The sequence below is a fragment of the Micropterus salmoides genome, unplaced genomic scaffold, assembly GCF_014851395.1.
Source record: "Micropterus salmoides isolate LMB-PRFRI ecotype aquatic unplaced genomic scaffold, ASM1485139v1 Ms_hic_scaffold_19, whole genome shotgun sequence".
NCBI classification, from domain to species: domain Eukaryota; kingdom Metazoa; phylum Chordata; class Actinopteri; order Centrarchiformes; family Centrarchidae; genus Micropterus; species Micropterus salmoides.
The window spans coordinates 32,058,078-32,079,352 of NW_024041039.1; the positions used below are offsets into that span (position 1 = coordinate 32,058,078).

Here is a 21,275-nt window from a genome sequence, read left to right on the forward strand (position 1 = left end):
TTCCTGTACATATGAGAATTAAAGTTTAAAGTCTTGGCTATACAGATATCAATTCTGTGATGATATCTGTGCTTTGGTTTGTACATGCTGAATTATATTGAGTATTGTATTATGTTAGGTTAAACCATAATTATAAATTAGTATTATTATTAATAGGTACTGCAGGAAGTCATTGTGTTTAATGTCAACCGCTCAGCTCTGTTTACCAGCACTGTATCCCTATGTATCCGGTATTTTCAAAAATGTATTAAAAATGTATTTCTCCTTTCCTCAAAAATTCCCAGTTGTTACTCGCTTGTTCTCCTTTACCTACTTTACAATGACATTACACCATACATAACAAATGAAGTTGTGGGAAGTTGCAGGCTGTATTTGCAATGAAATCAGTATCTCTGGATTAAGGGTTCACTGACTTTCCTGACCTTCATTGTGAATGTACATGTCATTTCTCTCTCTAGGGCAGAAAATGACTGTGCGATCATACAACCTTCTTATTCTGGCAGCATGGCTGAATGCTGTGTTCTGGTCCTCAATGCCTATAGTGGGCTGGGCTGGATACGCCCCGGACCCCACTGGAGCTACATGCACCATCAACTGGAGACAGAATGATGCGTAAGTTATAAATAGACTGCAGACGCTATTGAAAACAAGAAAACAAGAAAATTGCTTATTAAAGGTGAAAAATCTAATACTTCTACTATTAATACTTCTGCTACTGTGATAACCTGTGATTGGTCGTGCTCCGTTTTCCACTGCAGATTGTACCCAGAGATAGACCAACAAACAGCTTTCTGTTTTTTAAGTTAAAATGTTTCAGTCTTCCTCTGAATGTAAAGACAGATAAGCGGTATGAAAACCTTCCAGCTGTGTTTTCCTCTGCTGCTGTTGCTGCCTCTGTCTCTGTGACGGCGGGAGCAGACAGTGGCTGGCCGGCCTCACATGCTCCTCCACAGGCGCAGGCTCTATTCCAATTAATATTTTCATGCAAGGAGGTCCATTTGTACCTGCAGGCAGTGATAGATTTTGCACATAATTTTAATTCTTTGTTGTTGACTTTTCTGTCTAGAAAAGATAGACCATTCATTGAAACACTGCTGGAGAAAAATACATTCATTTGATCCAAATCTTTCTCATCTCTAAGTAGGGTGATGATGCCATGGGGTATAGCTCTGGTTACAACATCAAATTCTTTTCTTTTATGAGTGAAGTTGTCATAAGTTAAAATTTAATTTGAGCTGTTTAATAATTGGAATACTAATAATAATACTAATAATTGGAGTTGTGTCATCAGCCAGCTGTGATATTTTTATTTCTCTTTCATTTAATGTAATTCCTTTGAATGAACTCTTGTGAATTAAATCACAGAGAATTTGAGCTACAATCAAAAATAAAATAGGTGGGGCAGCCTTGGTGGATACCTTTGTTTATGTAAAATCTAAGTGAGGTTCCATTAGCCAATTTAACACAACTGTTTCCTCCTGTGTGAGTTTTTACAGCATTAATAAAATTCTTACCAAAATTTAAAAAGTTTAAGGTGTAAATAATAAATAATAAATAAAAGCTTTTTGAAAGTCTAAGAATAAAATAAGGTGTTCATTAGCTGGAAAGTCTTTGTATTCTATCAGATCCAAAATTAAGCAAATGTTATTGGCTATGTGACGATATTTCATGAAACCAGATTGATTAATGTGTATAATTTAGATTTGAGACGTTTTTCTAAGATAGATGCTAGAATCTTATAGTCATTATTTAGCAATGTAATGGGTCGCCAATTTTCAATTAATAGGAGTCTTTATGAGGTTTTGAAATAAGTGTTATGATGATTTGCCTCAGAGGAAGTTCCCCTCTGTCCAGAGATGCTTTGAAGACAGCCAGAAGAAATTTACCTAATGGCTCAGAGAAACATTTATACATCTCAGAGGTCAGACCATCACAGCCTGGTGAATTATTGTTCTTTAATCAAGTTATTCCCCAATTAATCTCCTCAAGAGTTGTGTCCCGACAGCAGATTTTATTATTCAATTCAATTCAATTTTATTTATATAGCGCCAAATCACAACAACAGTTATCTCACAGCGCTTTTCATAAAAGAGCAGGTCTAGACCGTACTCTGTGATGATATTTACAGAAGCCCAACAGTTCCCACCAAGAGCAAGCACTAGGCGACAGAGGCAAGGAAAAACTTCCTTTTAAGAGGCAGAAACCTCGAGCAGAACCATGGCTCAGGGTGGGCGGCCATCTGCCTCGACCGGTTGGGGTGAGAGAGAGAGAGAGAGAGAAAGAGAGAGAGAGAGAGTGAGAGAGAGAGAGAGAGAGAGAGAGAGAGAGAGAGAGAGGGATGTAGGAGAGAGAGAGGGGAGGGAGGCAGCCTACACAATATACACACAGAGGTACAGACAGCGAAGGTAATGTTGCTATAAACTAAATGAAAAATGGTACAGATATTTATAATAGTGTTAATGGTAACCATCGTAATGTTAATGATTATAATAACAATAAGACTAGCAACAATAGTCGTTGCAGTAGAGGGTGTCGAGCAGGAACACGGGGGCAGCAGGCGACCCGCAGCCACAGATCCAGACTCCACAGCTCCAGAGCCAGAAAACCTGCAGGAAGTGATAGGAGGAGAGAGGAGAGGGACGAGAAAGCACAAGACTACCAGAAAGGGGAGAAGTTGTGTTAGTAACATGCAATAATGGGATAAGGTTGCATACAGAGGGAGAGAAAGTAGAGGAGAGAGGAGCTCAGTGCATCATGGGAAATCCCCCGGCAGTCTAGGCCTATAGCAGCATAACTAAGGGATGGTTCAGGACTACCTGAGCCAGCCCTAACTATAAGCTTTATCAAAGAGGAAAGTCTTAAGCCTACTCTTAAATGTGGAGATGGTGTCTGCCTCCTGAACCCAAACTGGAACCTGGTTCCACAGGAGAGGAGCTTGATAGCTGAACGCTCTGGCTCCTAGTCTACTTTTGGAGACTCTAGGAACCACAAGTAACCCTGCATTCTGGGAGCGCAGTGCTCTGGTGGGGTAGTAAGGTACTATGAGCTCTTTAAGATAAGATGGTGCCTGACCATTAAGAGCTTTGTAGGTAAGAAGAATGATTTTAAATTCTATTCTGGATTTTACTGGAAGCCAATGCAAAGAAGCTAAAACAGGAGAAATGTGATCTCTTTTCCTGGTTCCTGTCAGAACACGTGCTGCAGCATTCTGGATCAGCTGAAGAGTCTTAATGGACTTTTTCGAGCAGCCTGATAATAAGGAATTGCAGTAATCCAGCCTAGAAGTAACAAATGCATGGACTAGTTTTTCTGCATCATTTTTAGACAGGATGTTCCTGATTTTCGCAATATTACGTAGGTGAAAAAAGGCGGTCCTTGAAATTTGCTTAATGTGGACTTAAACGACATGTCCTGATCAAAGATAACTCCAAGATTCCTCACAGTGGTGCTGGAGGCCAAGGCGATGCCATCCAGGGAAACTATATCTTTAGATAATGCGTCACGGAGGTGCTTAGGCCCCAGAACAATAACTTCAGTTTTATCTGAGTTTAACATAAGAAAATTACAGCTCATCCAGGTTTTAACATCCTGAAGGCACATTTGAAGTTTAGCTAACTGATGAGTTTCATCTGGCTTGATCGATAGATATAACTGAGTATCATCTGCATAACAATGAAAGCTTATGGAATGTTTCCTGATAATATTGCCTAAAGGAAGCATATATAAAGTGAAGAGGATTGGTCCAAGGACAGATCCTTGAGGAACTCCATGAGTAACTTTGGCGTGCATGGAGGACTCATCGTTAACATGTACAAACTGAAATCGATCTGATAAATAGGACTTAAACCAGCTTAGAGCGGTTCCTTTAATGCCAATGAAATATTCCAGTCTCTGCAATAGGATCTGATGGTCAATGGTATCAAATGCAGCACTAAGATCTAATAAAACCAGTACAGAGACAAGTCCTTTGTCTGATGCAATAAGGAGGTCATTAGTAATTTTCACCAGTGCTGTCTCTGTGCTATGATGAGCTCTAAATCCTGACTGAAAATCCTCAAATAAACTATTGCTCTGTAGAAAGTCACACAGCTGTTTAGCAACTGCTTTCTCCAGAACCTTAGAGAGAAATGGAAGGTTAGATATAGGTCTATAGTTTGATAAAACATCCGGATCAAGTTTGGGCTTTTTCAGAAGAGGTTTAATTACAGCTACTTTAAAGTACTGTGGTACATAGCCTGTTGATAAAGATAGATTGATCATATCTAGTATAGAGGTGCTGACTAAGGGTAAAACATCTTTAAGCAGCCTAGTCGGGATGGGGTCTAAGAGGCAGGTTGATGGTTTAGATGAAGAAATTATTGAAGTTAGTTGGTAAAGATTGAGGGAAGCAAAACAGTCTAAACATGTATCTGGTTCTACAGCTGTTTCTAAGGTTCCTGAGTTTAGAGATAAGTCGGTGCCAGTTGAGGGCAGGTCTTGGTGAATTTTGTCTCTAATAGCTAGAATTTTATCATTAAAGAAGCTCATGAAGTCGTAACTACTGAGAGCTATGGGAATACTTGGCTCAATAGAGCTGTGACTCTCTGTCAGCCTGGCTACAGTGCTGAAAAGAAACCTGGGGTTGTTCCTATTTTCCTCTATTAATGACGAGTAGTACGCTGCTCTGGCATTACGGAGGGCCTTCCTATAAGTTTTAAGACTATCTTGCCAAATTAAACGAGAATTTTCCACTTTGGTGGAACGCCAATTCCTCTCAAGTTTCCGTGATATTTGCTTTAATTTGCGAGTTTCAGTATTATACCATGGAGCTAACCGTCTTTGTTTTAGTATTTTCTTTTTTAGAGGGGCTACAGAGTCGAGTGTCATTCGCAGCGAGCCAGCAGCACTATCAACAAGATGATCGATTTGGGAGGGACTGAAATTAGCATAGGAGTCCTCCGTTACTTTGTGACTAGATAATGTATTTAGAGCTGATGGAATCGCATCCTTAAATTTAGCTATAGCACTATCAGACAGACATCTTGTATAGAAATTTTTGCCCAATGGCGAGTAGTTCAGCAATACAAACTCAAAAGTTATCAAACAGTGGTCGGATAAAGAGGGATTCTGTGGGAACACCACTAAATGTTCAATTTCAATACCATACACCAAAACAAGGTCGAGGGTGTGGTTAAAACAGTGAGTCGGTTCATGAACACTCTGAGAGAAGCCGATGGAATCTAACAAAGAGATAAACGCAGTACTGAAGCTGTCATTCTCAACATCTACATGAATATTAAAATCCCCTACAATAATAACTTTGTCCGTTTTAAGGACTAAAGTTGACAAAAACTCTGCAAATTCAGATAAGAATTCAGAATACGGGCCAGGTGCTCGGTACACTATAACAAAAAGAATTGGTTGCAGTGATTTCCAACTTGGGTGCGAAAGACTAAGAACAAGACTTTCAAATGAGTTATAGTTTAGTTTAGGTTTAGAGCTGATTAATAGGCTAGAGTCGAAGATAGCTGCAACTCCACCTCCTCGGCCTGTGCCTCGAGGAATGTGAGTATTAATATGACTGGGAGGGGTGGATTCATTTAGGCTAACATATTCTCCATCACCCAGCCAGGTTTCAGTAAGACCAAATAAATCAATATCATAATCTGATATTAGTTCATTTACTAGCACACCTTTAGAAGAGAGAGATCTGATGTTTAAGAGTCCACATTTAACTCTCCTATTCGTTTGCACTATTGCTCTTGTGGTTTTAATTTTTATGAGGTTTTTATGCACAGCTCCTCTTCTGTTTACCTTTTTAAATAATTTCGATGGTCGGGGGACAGACACCGTCACTATAGGTTTTCACTAAGTAACTCCTGAAATGGAGGAGCAGAGAAGTGTGTTAGACTGCGACTCTGCGTAGGGTTTTGGGTGGGTAACTGCTGAAAAAGAAGGGCAGAGAAGTGTGTTAAACTGCGACTCTGCCTCCTGGTCTCAACTCTGGGTTGTCATGGATTTGGTCCACTAATAAACTTGGCCAGATTTCTAGAAATGAGAGCTGCTCCTTCCCAAGTGGGATGGATGCCGTCTCTCCGGATCAGACCAGGTCTTCCCCAGAAAGTCTGCCAATGATCAACAAAGTCCACATCGTTTGCTGGACACCACCTCGACAACCAGCGGCGGAATGACGACATGCGGCTATACATGTCATCACTGGTCAGATTTGGCAGGGGTCCAGAGAAAACTACGGTGTCCGACATTGTTCTTGCATATGTACACACCGACTCAACTTAATCTTAGTGACCTCCGATTGGTGTAACCAGGAGTCATTACCGCCGACGTGAATAACAATCTTACTGTATTTACGTTTATCCTTAGCCAGCAGTTTCAAATAAGACTCAATGTCGCCCGCTCTGGCCTCAGGGATGCACTTAACTATGGCCGCTGGCTTCGCTAAATTCACGTTTCTCAAAATGGAGCTGCCAATGATCAGAGTTGGTTTCTCAGCGGGTGTGTCGCTGAGTGGGGAAAATCTGTTAGAAACGTGAACAGGTTGATGATGCCCCGTGGACTTTGAATGCTTACTATTCCTCCTTCGGACAGTCACCCAGCCCCCCTTTCCTGGCTGCACAGGGGATGCCGGAGGACGGCTACCAGAGGCTAACTCAGGCCGTTCCGCACCGACTACCGGGGACTGGCTAGCTACAGTAGCTAAAGACTGATCTACCAGGGTGCGGAGCCGGACTTCTAACTCACTGAGCCTCGCCTCCATGTCTATAAATAAACTACACTTATTACATGTACCATTACCGCTAAAGGAGGCAGAGGAGTAACTGAACATCTGACACACCGAGCAGGAGAAAGTAGGAGAGAGAGAGGGAGAAGGAGAAGCCATCGCTAGCTGCTAAGCTAAAGTCGCTAACGGCTAAGCTAAAGTACTGTAGCGTCAGTTACCAAAACTTTAGAACAACTATGAGATTGAACAGCAGTCACTAAAAGGTGGAAAGAACTGTGAGTGCTTAGGCAAAATTACTGTAAAGAATAAGTGTTTAGCGAACAGTTGGCCGCTGTAATCAAACAAATGTAACTGTTATTTAGCGAGAGCAGCACAACACGGTACCAACACACAAGCACCGGAAACGGAAATGAGTCGACACGCTTACCGCAATACGTCAGCACGTCATGCAGTCCCACTCTGTAGAGCTACAGTGAGAGACATAGTTCAAATCAGCCCCTTCTTCATCCACACAGTTGAGTTAATCAAGCTAAAGATTTCAATTTGGATCTTTGAGATTATTATCTCTTAAGTAAAGTTTTTCATAAAAAGCACTTATATAGTTTGATATTTCTTTACTGTCCTCGCTAATCTTTTCCCCAATGTTAAGTTTTCTTATAGAATTGATTTCATTTCTTCTTTTTTCCATGTTAAAGAAATATCTGCTGTTATTATCTCCCTGTTACATCCAATTCCTACATGACCTTATAAAAACTCCTTTTGCTTTGTTCTCATATAAAACATCTAGTTGGTTTTGTAAGTCTAATAAGGCATTATTATCTTCTTGGCTCAGATGCTCTTTTTCAGTAAGTGTTAATATTGTTGATTAGCATATATGTTACATTCTTCTTTTTGTGTGTCAGTATCTTGCCATAACCCGAGCAGGTGCCTCTAATTTTATATTTGATAAGTTCCTACGATGTCCCAAAATGATTCCCTTTTCTAGCAGCCTCCCATTGTTCTGAGTTCTGTTTTCATTTTTAGCTCTTCATGTGAATTATTTAATTTTATATTATTTTTTATATTCTTTTGACAATGTTTCGTAGTCCTCTGGCACTTACAGAAAGTAGTTTCATCAACCGCTAAAGAACAATTCTCTTTACAAGAGAAAAACAACCTAAGCAATACAGCTTCTGCCTCTTTAAAGTGGATTTGGAACATTTAAAAGTAATGACAAAGTGCTTGTGTTTCATGAATGACTGATTGGGTTAATATAATGTATAATATACAATTATTAATTATTATTAATATATAATAAAACCCTGAGAGAGGATGGAATTCAACCCTATGAACAGATATAGCCAACATAGGTATTAGAACCGTTACCTGAAAAGATTTTCTTACCCTTTAAAACAGCAACAGAAAGAGAGGGCATAAGTTCAGAGTCCTAGTGTGGCTCCGTAGGAAACATCTTAAAGGATCTCCACATCCGCTATGCCTTTCTCGGGTGTTCTTGTCGGCCTGAGTGAGATCATCGCCAAAGCGGAGCCTGTTATCCCTCAAGAAAGTGTGGTTTAGTGCATTTTTCCAGACGTCATCCCTCACTGTGTGGAAGGCAAAGAGGATAATCACGGAGCGATGGTGTGTGTTGCCGGCGTCTGTGCACGACATCGATTGCTTGACTCATATTTTGGTTAGAGGCTATTTGCTGACAAATGTCTATCACCTTTCTTTTGACATTTTCCTCCCTTTCCTCTGGTAGCCCATACAGCCTTAGAGCCCATCTCCACCTGTATCTTTCAGTCTCAGTGAGCCGAATTTCCATGTTTTTAGTTTTTTCATGACTGTTGCAAAGCTCAGATAACTTTTTGTTTTTATTTTTCAAAGCTTCAATTTCAACGAAGGCAAAATAAAGGGAGGTTTTCAGCTCTTCGATGCCTGACCGTCTCTACCATCAGTTCCAGGTTATCAGCTCTCTGGTTAACTGCAGCCAGAATGTTAGCCTGAAGATCCTCTAGGGTCAAGTCGCTCCTTTGTTTCCTTTTTACTTTGAAGGCAGGGCTGGAAGAGGGGCTACCCACCAATGTAGCAGCCTCAGAGTCTGTTGAGAAGTTGTCATTTTCCCGCCGTTGTTTTCTTTTTGGCTAGCAACGTAGTTGTGGTCCATTAGCTTCAGCACTTGAGCTCTGTCTTTACGTTTCTGTTTCCTATTCTGTTTTTGTTTGAACATAATATGGTGTAAGAATGTTACCGACAACAATAATGTAGTTCCACCGTCGTTAAAAGCTAAGTTGGGAGGACAGAAAACTGTTATTAAGCAAGCCACTCTGTGGTTGCGACTGAGCGCTCCTCCACCATTCTGGAACCTCAGAAGTGATACGAAAAAACCCACCTGGTAGCAGGTACAGATACAACTTTTCCATAATGGAAAACCAAAAAAAGAGTTGAGGCAAGTCGAGCTAGTACCATGCAGTGGAAAAGGGGCTTTAAAGTCCACTCAGCATTTCCTCAACACTCTCTCACCATCACGTTCCCCACTCAATGGACTGTGTACAATTATTTTGGTCATAATTTAAATTCCGATAATTAACCTATTTTATTATTGACTGACTTAGGAAACATCATGCGTTTATTGAACTTTTAAAATTTAATACTTAATTTTTTAAAAATGATTATGCATTATCCAAATAGCCCATGAAATAGGAAATAGTAATTAAATATTTTAACTTTAAACAGCTTCTTAGAGACAGCAATGCTGTGTGTGTGGCGGTGGGGTTATGGTATGGGCAGGCGTGTGTTATGGACAACGAACACGGGTGCATTTTATTGATGGCATTTTGAAAGCACAGAGATACTGTGACAAGATCCTGTGGCCCAGTGTTGTACCATTCATCCACGACCATCACTTCATGTTGCAGCATGATAATGCACGACCCCATGTTGCAAGGATCTGTACACAATTCACCCATTGAGCAAGTTTGGGATGCTCTGGATCGGCGTATATGACAGCGTGTTCCAGGTCCTTTGCACAGCCATTGAAGAGGAGTGGACCAACATTCCACAGGCCACAATCAACAACCTGATCAACTCTATGCGAAGGAGATGTGCTGCACTGCGTGAGGCAAATGGTGGTCACACCAGATACTGACTGACTGACCCTCCCAATACAGTGAACCTGCACATTTTTGTCCACAAGTGGCCTTTTATTTTGGCCAGCCTAAGGCACACCTGTACAATACCCATGCTGCCTTGATATGCCACACCTGTGAGGTGGATGGATTGGCAAAGGAGAAGTGCTCACTAACACAGATTTTGACAAATGATTTTGACAGATTTTGATTTGTGAACAATGCTTGAGAGAAATAGGCCTTTTCATGATGAATGGGGCAAAAACAAAAGTGTTGCATTTATAATTTTGTTCAGTGTAGAAATATAAGTAAGCATAAAAGCATTAGTGCAATGGACACAGATCAAACTTGAGCATTGTTGTAATGTGTGGGGTCGTGTGTGCACACACTCCTGCACACCTCAGAGTACTGGAGGCGTACACTTCCTGGAGAGATGGAAGGTCCAATCACCCTCTCAGCAGAGCGAATGATGGTAAGCTGCTGCCACCATCAGGGACAAGGGCAGGCTGCAGCATACCAGGTGGTGATGGAGGAGGTGAGGATGGACTCGATGTTGGCGATGTAGAAGGGCACCATCATTGTCTTTGGCAGGTTGAACTTTTTTAACTACTGCAGGAAGTACATCCCCTGCTGGGCTTTTTTGGTGAGGGAGGTGATGTTCAGCTCCCATTTGTGGTCCTGGTAGATGATGGAACCCAGGAAGTAGAAGTCCACAGTGTCAACTGTGAATCACACAGGATGATGGGGGAGGGTGGAGCTGGGCTCTTTCTGAAATCCATGACCATCTCCACTGTCTTCTGAGCAATGAGCTACAGACTGTTCTGGCTACACCAGTTCAGCAGATGGTCAATCTCCCAACTGTGGGCGGACTCATCCCCATCAGAGATGAGCCCAGTGATGCTGGTGTCATCTGCAAACTTCAGGAGCTTGATGGACTGGTGACTGGAGGTGCAGCTGTTGGTGTACAGGGAGAAGAGCAAAGGGGAAAGACGCAGCCTTGAGCAGTGCTGATGGGCCTTTTCATCAGAGACATGTTTTTCCAGCTTCACATGCTGCTTCCTGTCACACAGGAAGTCTGTAATCCACCTACATTTGGAGTCAGGCACGCTCATCTGGGAGAGCGTTTCCTACAGCAGAGTTGAAATCTACAAACAGGATCCTGGCGTAGGTTCCTGTTTACGGTGTTGTCTACAGACCTGTTGGCTCTGTAGGTGAACTGCAGGGAGTCCAGGAGTGGATCTGTAATGGACTTGAGGTGGGACAACACGAGGCGCTCAAAAGAGTTCACAACAACAGAGGTCAAGGCAACGGGTCTGTAGTCAGTATGTCCTCTGGTTCTTTTGTGTTTTTTTGGGACAGGAATGACAGCTAATCAACACAGTGCTTCAGGGTGGAGGGGGAGACAGAGTCGGGGTCTCTGCCTCCTGAACAGTCTGTTGGCATCCCTCTCTGAGATGGTGAGCAAGGGGAGGACGAAATGGTGGACTGTGGCCGATCAGTGGTGTGACAGAGCATGGTGTCAGGTCTGTCTCATTGTCTTTCAAAGCAACGGTAGAACTGGTTCAACCAGTTGACAAGGTGAGAGTCGTTTGTGGAGTGAGGGGATTTAGGTTTGTAGCTGGTGATCTCTCTGAAGCCTCTCCAGACAGAAGCAGAAGGAGTGTTGTAGTCTCTCTGGTGATATAGTACCGCCTTGCTAAACCTGTACTTTGACTCCTTAAACCTGGCCCTGTCTCCACTAATGCCTCTAACCTTTGCTGTCTGAGTTTAGCTGTGAACCAGGGTTTGTCATTGTTTAACTCATCCTGGTGCGTGATGGTAGCTGTCCTCACAGAAGCTGATGTAGGACGTCACAGCCTCTATATACTCATCCAGACTGTTGGTAGCAGTTCTGAAAACATCACAGTCAGTACAGTCCAAACACGCCTGAAGGTCCTCTACAGCTTCACTGGTCCACTGCTTGATCCTCAGCACAGGTTTACAGAGCTTTATATTCTGCATTTATGCAGCAATCAAGTGGTCCATGTGCAGTGCGGGTGACGGCGTGAGGCACTGCTTACTATTGTGTAGCGGTGATCCAAAGTTGGACATTTGTCTGTATTTTGGGAGTTCATGGCTGAAGTTTCCTTTGTTAAAGTCACCAAGAACAATAACCAAGGAGTCCGTGAATGTCCGCTCTACCCACAATATCTATCATGCATGCCGGCCTGCGGTGGATGGGGTGGTGATGGTGCATTGGATAAGACACATGCCTTTGTTGTGAGAAACACGGGTTCAATCCTTCCCTGTGACACATCCACCAATGTGTCCCTGAACAAGACACTTAATCCCTAGTTCCAGACTGATTAACCCCCTTGTTTTGTGGTACTCAGCAAACCTAACATGTAAACACACCGACTTCTTTGGTGACGTCACATATTCAAGAATATTCCTACATTGCAGAGGGTACTGCTGAAATGTAAAGAATGTAGTTCTAATAGTTTTTTTTTTAACATTCTGAATTATTGCACTTACATTGTACCCCTGCACTTGCTTTGGGAGTACTAAATTTAATTTAAATTATTAGATTTTTAATTTAGTTTAAAACACTAATACATATCAGGCCCAAGATTAAAAAAATAGTCCAGTATATCATGGCGTGACACTGTAACCAACTCTGCTTTTTCTCCACAGCTCTTTCATCTCTTACACTATGGCAGTGATTGCTGTGAACTTTGTGGTGCCTCTATCTGTCATGTTTTATTGTTACTACAACGTGTCAGTCACTGTGAGGAGATACAGAGCCAGCAACTGCCTGGACAGCATCAACATCGACTGGTCAGATCAGATGGATGTCACAAAGGTGAAAACGTACACTCTGCCATTTTCAGGTTCACTTTTCTTTCTTTTACTCTGCTGTCATTGAGGTAGTTGGCCACTTAGTGGCATGCAGCTTTAGTGTAGGCTGTAGCTAAGCAAGAGGAGGTGCCGAGGGTGCAGCTGTCCTGGGCCCCAGTTACAAAGGGGACCACATTGGACCCAGTCCGCCAGACTGAACATTTATTTCTGTTGTTTGGTTGAATATTTTGAATAAAGTTTGCTTGTGTGTCATCATCTGTGTCTTCTGCAGAGATGAACCCCCACCGCTTCCAAGATTTTCTCGTCTCATGCAGCAAACAGCACCAGCGTGGACACTGTAGCCTGTTTGCATAATCGTTGATTATACCCCCTTAGTACCCCCTTAATAGGAGTTTATTTGGGAGTTTTGCTTTCACACCTAACCTGACCAAAGCACTGCACTGACCGTGCTTGAAAACGGTGGTCTCAGTGCGCTTCCAAGCAGACTCTGGTGTGGTTTGCGTGTGATCTGAAAGAAAACGAACCAGCCACAGGATTCTATGGTATCAAATCATTATTTAATTTACTAAACTATTAATAAATCCATACTTTATGCATATTTGGTATCCACAGTAACCTGTGCACATCAGCATATATGTATTTTCCCTCATTAACAGGTCAACAGCTGTTAAAATGCTATGCGTGTACTCTGTGTACTTCTGTCTGTTCATTAATTCCATTCAAGTGTGTAACAGTGATTTCACAGTAGTAAGCCAAAATCATTAATAATAATAATAATAATAATAATAATAATAATCTTTATTTATAGAGCACTTTACATAAAGCAGTTATGACATATATAAAACAATACAAGAAACAAAATATACTTCAAATAAAATCAAGGAAAATCAGGGAATGCTCTACGATAAAAGTATGTTTTAACAAGGGATTTAAAAGAATTTACTGATTCAGCTGACCTAATTTCCTCGAGTAGATTGTTCCAGAGCCTCTGTGCCCCTCTCAGTTTCAGCCGGGTCTCTGGGACCACTAAAAAGGCCCTTACTTGAGGATCTCAAGTTACGAGCTGGTATATAAGGTACTAGTAGGTCAGCAATATAGCAAGGGTCAGCAATATAGCAAGGGGCAAGACCATGTAAAGCCTTAAATGTAATCAGTAAAATCTTAAAATCAATTCTAAAACATACTGGCAGGCAGTGTAACAAAGCCAAAACAGTAGTGATATAGATGATAAAGATCACGTTTCTAGGTTCTAGATAAAAGCCTGGCAGCTGAATTCTGGACATACTGTAGCTGAACAATAGATTTTCGATTCAGGCAGGAAAAGAGATTGTTACAATAGTCCAAACGTGAAGAAATAAAAGCGCGTAAAATGGTCTCAGTATCTATAAAAGTTAAAAAAGGTAGGATTTTAGAAATGTTTCTAAGATGATAAAAACATGATTTCACCAGCTTTGTGGTGTGCTGCTCAAAACACAAATCACTGTCAAACCAGACACCAAGATTCCTTGCCACTGGCTTGATTTGCTCTGATAAACCAAGGCAATCTGTGAACGGCACAATATGTTTTGTCAAATGCTTGGGGCCAATGATGAGGATCTCTGTTTTATCGGAGTTTAATTGAAGGAAATTATCGGATATCCAGTTTTTTTTAACTCACTAAGGCAGTCCTTCAATGAAGTTAACATTTCAGGGTCAATGTGTTTAATGGGCAGGTACAACTGTGTATCATCTGCATAAAAATGGAAAGAGATACCATGTCTTTGAATAATGTGCCCTAAAGGAAGCATATATAATGAAAATAAAATTGGTCCCAAGACTGACCCCTGCGGCACCCCATACTTAACAGTAGTGTATGAGGACATATAATTATTCAAAGACACACGGAAACTCCTATGTGACAAGTAAGATTATAAACCAGTCTAAAACAGTGCCAGATATCCCCACCCAGCGCCTCATTCTCTCCAAGAGGATACTATGGTCAACCGTGTGAAACGCTGCACTAAGATCTAAGAGTACAAGCACAGACCACATTCCACTATCTGCAGCCATCAAAAGATCATTGGTAACTTTGAGCAATGTCGTTTCAGTGCTATGGTATTTCCTGAAGCCTGATTGAAACTTTTTAAAGATGTTGTTTGTTTCTAATGTATGTAGAAGCTGCTTGGACACAATTTTTTCTAAAATTTTAGCAATAAAGGGCAACTTGGATATTGTTTTTTTAACAGTGGGTTCACACACACAGTTTTAACAAAATCTGGGACACGCCCGCTGGATGAGGAACTATTAAAAATTCAGAGCAAGCAAGGCCCTACAGAATCAATGACTCTTAATAAAAACTTTGTCGGTATCACATCAAGAGGACTGGAAGATACTCTCATATGTGATACTGTTTCTACAAGTTCCGTAAATGTAATTGGATAAAACTTGTTAAAATTGTCGTGCTGTGGGTGTGGAAAATCTGAGGAAGTGGCACTGGGTGTGATAGAGGCTCGAATTAACTCCACCTTTTCAATAAAATATGATTAAAAACACCTCACAGTCAGTGTTACTTTCAGTATGGGCACAAGGTTAGGTTAGGATGCGAGAACATATGGTATGGGATATGACTATGGGATTAGCGGGTGACTCACAGTTAAAACTATACATCTGTGGTCAGATACAGCCATATCCAGTAAATCCACAGTAGAAATTCTCACACCTAGAGTAAAAACAAGGTCTAACGTATGACCACGATTATGTGTTTCACCTCATACATTTTTTTAAAATGAAAATAATTTGTGATATTTAAAAACTCAGAAGCACAACTATTAGTGGGGTCATCCACAGGGATATTAAAATCACCACAAATAACAACTTTGTCATAGTTTAAAACAAGAGTAGATAAAAATTCAGGAAGTTCCATTAAAAAGCTGCCTGGTGGTTTTGGAGGACGATAAACAATAGCAAATTTTATTGGATTTAGGCTTCCGAGTTTAAAAGTCAGAACTTCAAAAGATAAGATTTTCTCACAGGGCACTTTGTAACACTTAAAATTTTTCTTAAAAACACCAACAAGGCCTTCACCACCATGACCGCTGAATCTGGGCCGATTAAAACAGTCATAATTTGGGGGACACAGTTCAACAGTTTGGCTATGATCATTTGTTTGAAGCCACATTTCTGTTAAAAACATAAAATCTAAATGTTCAGGTAAAATAAAGTCATTTAAAATAAAAGTCTTATTAGAGAGAGATCTCAGATCTCAGATCAACTCACATTTTACTTGCGTAAATGTGACACAAAGTATCTTTTTGGCACCAATTGGATTTTGTTCAATCTTACACATGCAAGTACACTGACTGTGTACTGGGCTGCAAAAAAGCTTCTGAGGGGACTCCTGTACTGTGGCTCTTATCCAGTGTATACACTTGACTGGGGTGGTGACGATACAGTTGATAAGACACATGCCTTTAGTTTGAGAGACCCGGGGTTTTTTTTTCCCCATTGTGACCCGTCCACCAATGTGTCCCTGAGCAAGTCACTTAACCCCTAGTTGCTCCAGAGGCATGTGACCTCTGACATGTATAGCAATTGTAAGTCGCTTTGGATAAAATTGTCAGCTAAATAGGTTGATGTAATATAAAGGGCTGCAGCTGTTACTGTGCTGCTTTTGCTACACTGCTGGTGTAGTGTAGGCTCAGTGCCAAGTTTGCCTAACCATTGTCAGTCTTGAGGAGTGAATATTAGATACATATGTATTTCAGACCACTAGGGGTCCACAGATTACCAGTTGAGAAACAGTTGGCTAGAAAACAACCGTAACGTGATTGAACTTGACAACGAAAACCAGATGACTGACTGAACTTTTTCCTCATTGGTTTTTGGGTTAAATGAAAGCCTTGTTGTGTTTCTGGCTTGCAGATGTCAATAGTGATGGTTGTCATGTTCTTGGTGGCCTGGTCTCCATACTCCGTGGTGTGTCTCTGGGCATCGTTTGGTGACCCGAAGACTATCCCTGCTCCCATGGCTATCATCGCTCCACTCTTTGCCAAGTCCTCCACTTTTTACAACCCCTGCATTTATGTTGTTGCCAACAAAAAGTGAGTGTTTTTATTTTCTTTATGCTTTGAAAATGGTTAATTAGGTAATGTAATAATTTGTTAATATGCTTGTTTCTGCGTATAAGCTTGTGAGAGGCAGTTGTATGGGTTAGAGATGTGTTATTACAATGTTTTAAATGCAGTACTGTATTTTGCTGTGAGTAGTGAGTGGATGGTGCATTTAAAGACATTAATGATCTTTTCCTGCAGGTTCAGAAGAGCCATCATAGGGATGATCCGATGTCAAACCAGACAGCGAATCACCATTAGTACGCAGGTTCCCATGACAACCTCCCAACAACCTCTGACCCAGTGAGCTGAAAATGTATCAGTCTCATATTGCATTAATATGCCCTAGCATTAAAACCATGTATAAAAGACTAGGATGAAATAACATGAATCACTGTCAGTGTTTTTCTTTTTGTGGCTACTTTTCTTTTGCTAATGCGCTGTGGTGTTTACTGTGTAAATTCCACTTGCGTGCCATTGTAGTCATTGTTTCAGTTGTGTTCCAGTTACTTCAATAACAAATACTTAAAAATACTTCTATGAATGGAGTGCTTCAACTGCTTGACCGAATCATATCTTGTGCTTGAAAAAGGCCAAAGCAAAAATAGGAAAACCCATCACTCCTTGTTCTCACATGTTGACATGCTGATACACTTCTTCCATCAGATACAGTAGGATTAAACTGACGTAGCTTCACAATCACAAGAATATTTATTTGACGTTAATTGGACAGATAAAACTTCACTCTGATTCTGAGTCCTAAGTGTATCTTTAAACTCAACCAAGACACTGGTGGTTGACTCTGCTCAATGAGTGTAGCTACACCTTTTCTAGAAAAAATAAAGTCCTGCTTTTGTCTGTTTTTTGCCATTATGCAAAAGCTGCCATTTTTATGAAGCAAGAAAAAAAAGAGGAATTGCATAGAGCGTTGGCACAGACTAGTTTCTATCTAGGTATATGCATGATTTATAATGCTTTGGCAAAGCGCTACAGGTGTGTGAATGTTACTAACATTTAGATAACAATAGAGTCAAACTGTGTTTTAGTAACAAATCTAGTGGCTGAATCTGATATCCGCAGCATCAGTTTTTTTAGTTTTACATTCAGAAACACAACCCATTAATTTCCCCTCCATCTGCCTTTTAAAGGTAAAATCTATAAGAACTGAGACTACCCTCCTGTCGAATTCATCAACAGTGTATACAGCCAGAACCTTATCACTTCTAACTTGCTGAATTAAGGGTTCATTTCCACCAAACCAGAGCTGGTGGAACAGTGGAAAGACTAACAAGGACAGGTTTGATGAGTTTGAAAAAAGTGTGTTTTACAATAAATTAAAAAGGCAATGAAGCCAGTCTTAGTTCAGTAAAAGAGAGAACCTTGAATGCACCTTGAAGGTGTATGGTTGTGTTTTTCAGTTTAAGAAGCAAAATAGGCATAAGAATATTTCCTTTCTTGACATTTTGTTAGTTTATTTGGTTTATTTTTTAGACTATGGGCCCTTTCACACATACCTCATTTGGTATGGACCTTTGGACTTTTCAGTTTGATCCAAACCAAAATTACAGGTGTGAAACCCCCCGGACCACAGTTCAGAGCAAACAGCCGAAATTTGGTCTGACGAAAAGAGGTAGTCTCAGTCTGGTTTCTGGTATGAAAGCATTTTGTACAGTTTGGACTTTCAGACCATTTACAGGAAGTTCTGGTGGTTCCTGTAAATAATAGAAGATGACGTAGCAGAAGAAAAGGAGCTGAAAAATTAAGAAAATGTTGTTGTTCTATTTCATTGCACGGAGAAAAGCACTGAAATGAGGATACATATATAAATCGCCTGTGACAGCTCTCCTGTTGAAAAAGACAGCGACTAAGGAAGCAAACTGCAACTCACGTCTTTGGTCTCTCCCCAAACAGAGGTGCAGAAGGATTGCTTGTGGTCTTCTACTCCTTTTCTGCCGGCGACAATATAATGTTCGCACAATGAGGATGTTCATATGGCGAATTTGAACTAGCCTCGAGTATAGCTGGTGCTGCAGGTAGTAATGTCATAACAATAGCAATATAGTGGCAAAGATATGCATGTGTTTATTCATTCTTGTCAAAACTACCCACTGAATTGACAACACGCTGATGTCAGACCTATGTCCGTTTTCTAATCAATCAATATCAAATATGCTAACTTCAGTAGATATCTCTACAACACAGCATACAGACATCAGAACTGTTCTTCTTCACATTTTGTTGATAACGTTTGTAATGTTTTAAACAGATATTCTGGCCATATCCTATACATTGTACCTTTAAGAAAGGATTTTTTGGTGATTTGCCTTATTAGAATTATTATTATTATGTGAACATGGCTTTAGAGCCTATTCTTACAGTCTTACCAGTAGTGTGGCTAAAAATGTAAACTTGGGAATTGAAGTGAAGGAAGCACAATAGGGAAATGTCATTCCAATCAAAATGATTCATCCACCTCACCTGGGAGCATGAACGTGCTCCGCTAAAGGTTATAGTACAAACTATAAACTCTTTTGAAAAAAATGGACTTGATTCTGTGGGCAGTAAATTTTGTAGTAAATTTAATTTTGCTCTTTTGTTTTGATCTGATTGGAAGTTAAGTCAAAAGTAAAAGTTTGGGTAGTTTAATCTACAACAATAAATCATATTTTATAAATTGATCAAATGTTTTGTGTGTAAAATCTTGCAAAGTCATCAGATAAGTACACTGATAGTGGTACAATGTTTTCCTATGAAATCTAGTGAAGTAAAGTAGCACAAACAAGAAGTAAAGTTAAGTAAGTACTTAAGTAAAGTGCTTGACGGCTTGTAATCAGTTACTTTCTACCAGTGAATAAAAGTATTTATTGGGCAACATAATGGTCACTGTTATTATTCCTGCAACATTAAGATCTATCTAACTGATTTCCTGGTCCTGTTTTGCATGCAAATTGTTAATATTCAAAATAATTAGTAACCATACTGAAGTGCAGCACAAGTACCTCAACATTATACAACAGTACAGTAATTAAGTAAATGTTAAAATTCCACCACGGCTGACTAGGCCAGATGATTCACACCGAGTCAGTTTAATAAAACTTTATTCATTCAACTCTTCAACTCCAGCAAGTCCTACACTCCAACACTTCTATTATAGTTTAAAAATACAAATAAACACACACGGTGCCATGTGAGCAACATGCTCAGAGAGTAGTGTGTACTTGTTTTTGTATGCTACACACCAAGAAACAAGATGAGATTAAGAAGAATGCATCATGATATAATATAGGTGGGTCCAACAATCATGGCTGCACTCTCTGTGGTGGCGAGAGAAAACTCGCTGTGCCACAGGTGTACAATGCACCTACGCCATTAAGCCACAGTTTCTGTGCTCCTGATGATTCCAACAGATTTAAAGTTATTTTAATCCAATTCAATACAATATATATTGTATACAATATTGTTGTGACTTAGTGAAAACAAAATTTAGAGTTAAAATAGTTTAGAAACATATTGAATATATTGATTATTAATAATAAAAATGTTTAAAGTACAAGGAGGAGTAGGGGCTGTTTAAAGATCCTTCTGGTGATGTGTACAAAAAATGAAGAAATGATTGTTAGTAGAAACAGAGAGGAAAGTGCTTCAGAGAAGGCAAATGATGCTACCTACCTACACAACAGGACAACAACGGTGAGAGTCTTATTGTGTGCATTCATATTGGTGACAGCAGTAGAGAATCTCTACATGACTAGATACTTAACAAAATATCTTTTAAAGCTGAAAACCACCAGCTAAAACCTGCTAAATGGACTGAAAGTGGAATGCAGACTTTTGTGGACTACAGTTATTTGCAAAATGGGACTTCGACTTAAAAAAATTTATGATGTGTGCAATCTGCTACTGTTAAGTGCTTATGAGGAAGGATTTGGGTATTTGTTTTGATTTACTGTTGATTCAGATCTGCAGCTTTGTCCCTTCAAACAGAACCTAAACTGAATCCAACACAACAGGAATAGGCCACCATATCTACTGTGACTGTGAATACTCTGCTTCTGGATGGAGACAGCGTGTCGGTTTCCCTACAAGGTTTTAGGCGAGGTTATTCTCCAACCACCCAGTGATCTCGTTCTCATTCCTCCTGATCCATTCGATGTTGTTCCTCACTGTCTCCAGCGCCTGCTGTCGTGGCATCTCCCCAGCACCAGCATCCGGTGTTATACTGAAGAAATGCATCATCTACAAGACCAGTGTGGAGAAATATGTCACAAGAAGCCTGATTACAACCTGTGAATCCCTACCTGCTCTAGATCAAAAAATCAAACATCAACATTTCAAAGTCAAGTGGTGAAAAGGCGGCTTAAAATAAAAACTTTACAGTGGCTCCATATGAACCGATGTATTTTAATCAGATAGGTATTTTACGTACAGTATCACACAAAGTGATGACACCCCTTTCATGTTTGTAAGTATTTGTTTATATCTTTTCATGTGACAACACTGAAGGAATTACACTTTGCTACAATG

General features: G+C 40.3%; 2 protein-coding genes across 2 annotated transcripts in view; one reads left to right on the plus strand and one right to left on the minus strand.

The window, feature by feature from the left end:
- Positions 1-17,142, plus strand: part of rrh (retinal pigment epithelium-derived rhodopsin homolog) — a 35,823-nt gene extending 18,681 nt beyond the window's left edge. The window contains exons 4-7 of the mRNA XM_038729381.1: positions 459-612; positions 12,499-12,667; positions 16,564-16,742; positions 16,953-17,142. Coding sequence (XP_038585309.1) covers positions 459-612; positions 12,499-12,667; positions 16,564-16,742; positions 16,953-17,058 — 608 coding nt within the window. The 3' untranslated portion in view covers positions 17,059-17,142. The remainder of the gene's footprint in view (positions 1-458; positions 613-12,498; positions 12,668-16,563; positions 16,743-16,952) is intronic.
- Positions 17,143-19,832: 2,690 nt separating this feature from the next.
- LOC119910970 (glutamyl aminopeptidase) overlaps positions 19,833-21,275 on the minus strand; it is a 54,799-nt gene continuing 53,356 nt past the window's right edge. The window contains exon 20 of the mRNA XM_038729842.1: positions 19,833-20,987. Within this exon, the coding sequence (XP_038585770.1) occupies positions 20,841-20,987 (147 nt within the window). The 3' untranslated portion in view covers positions 19,833-20,840. The remainder of the gene's footprint in view (positions 20,988-21,275) is intronic.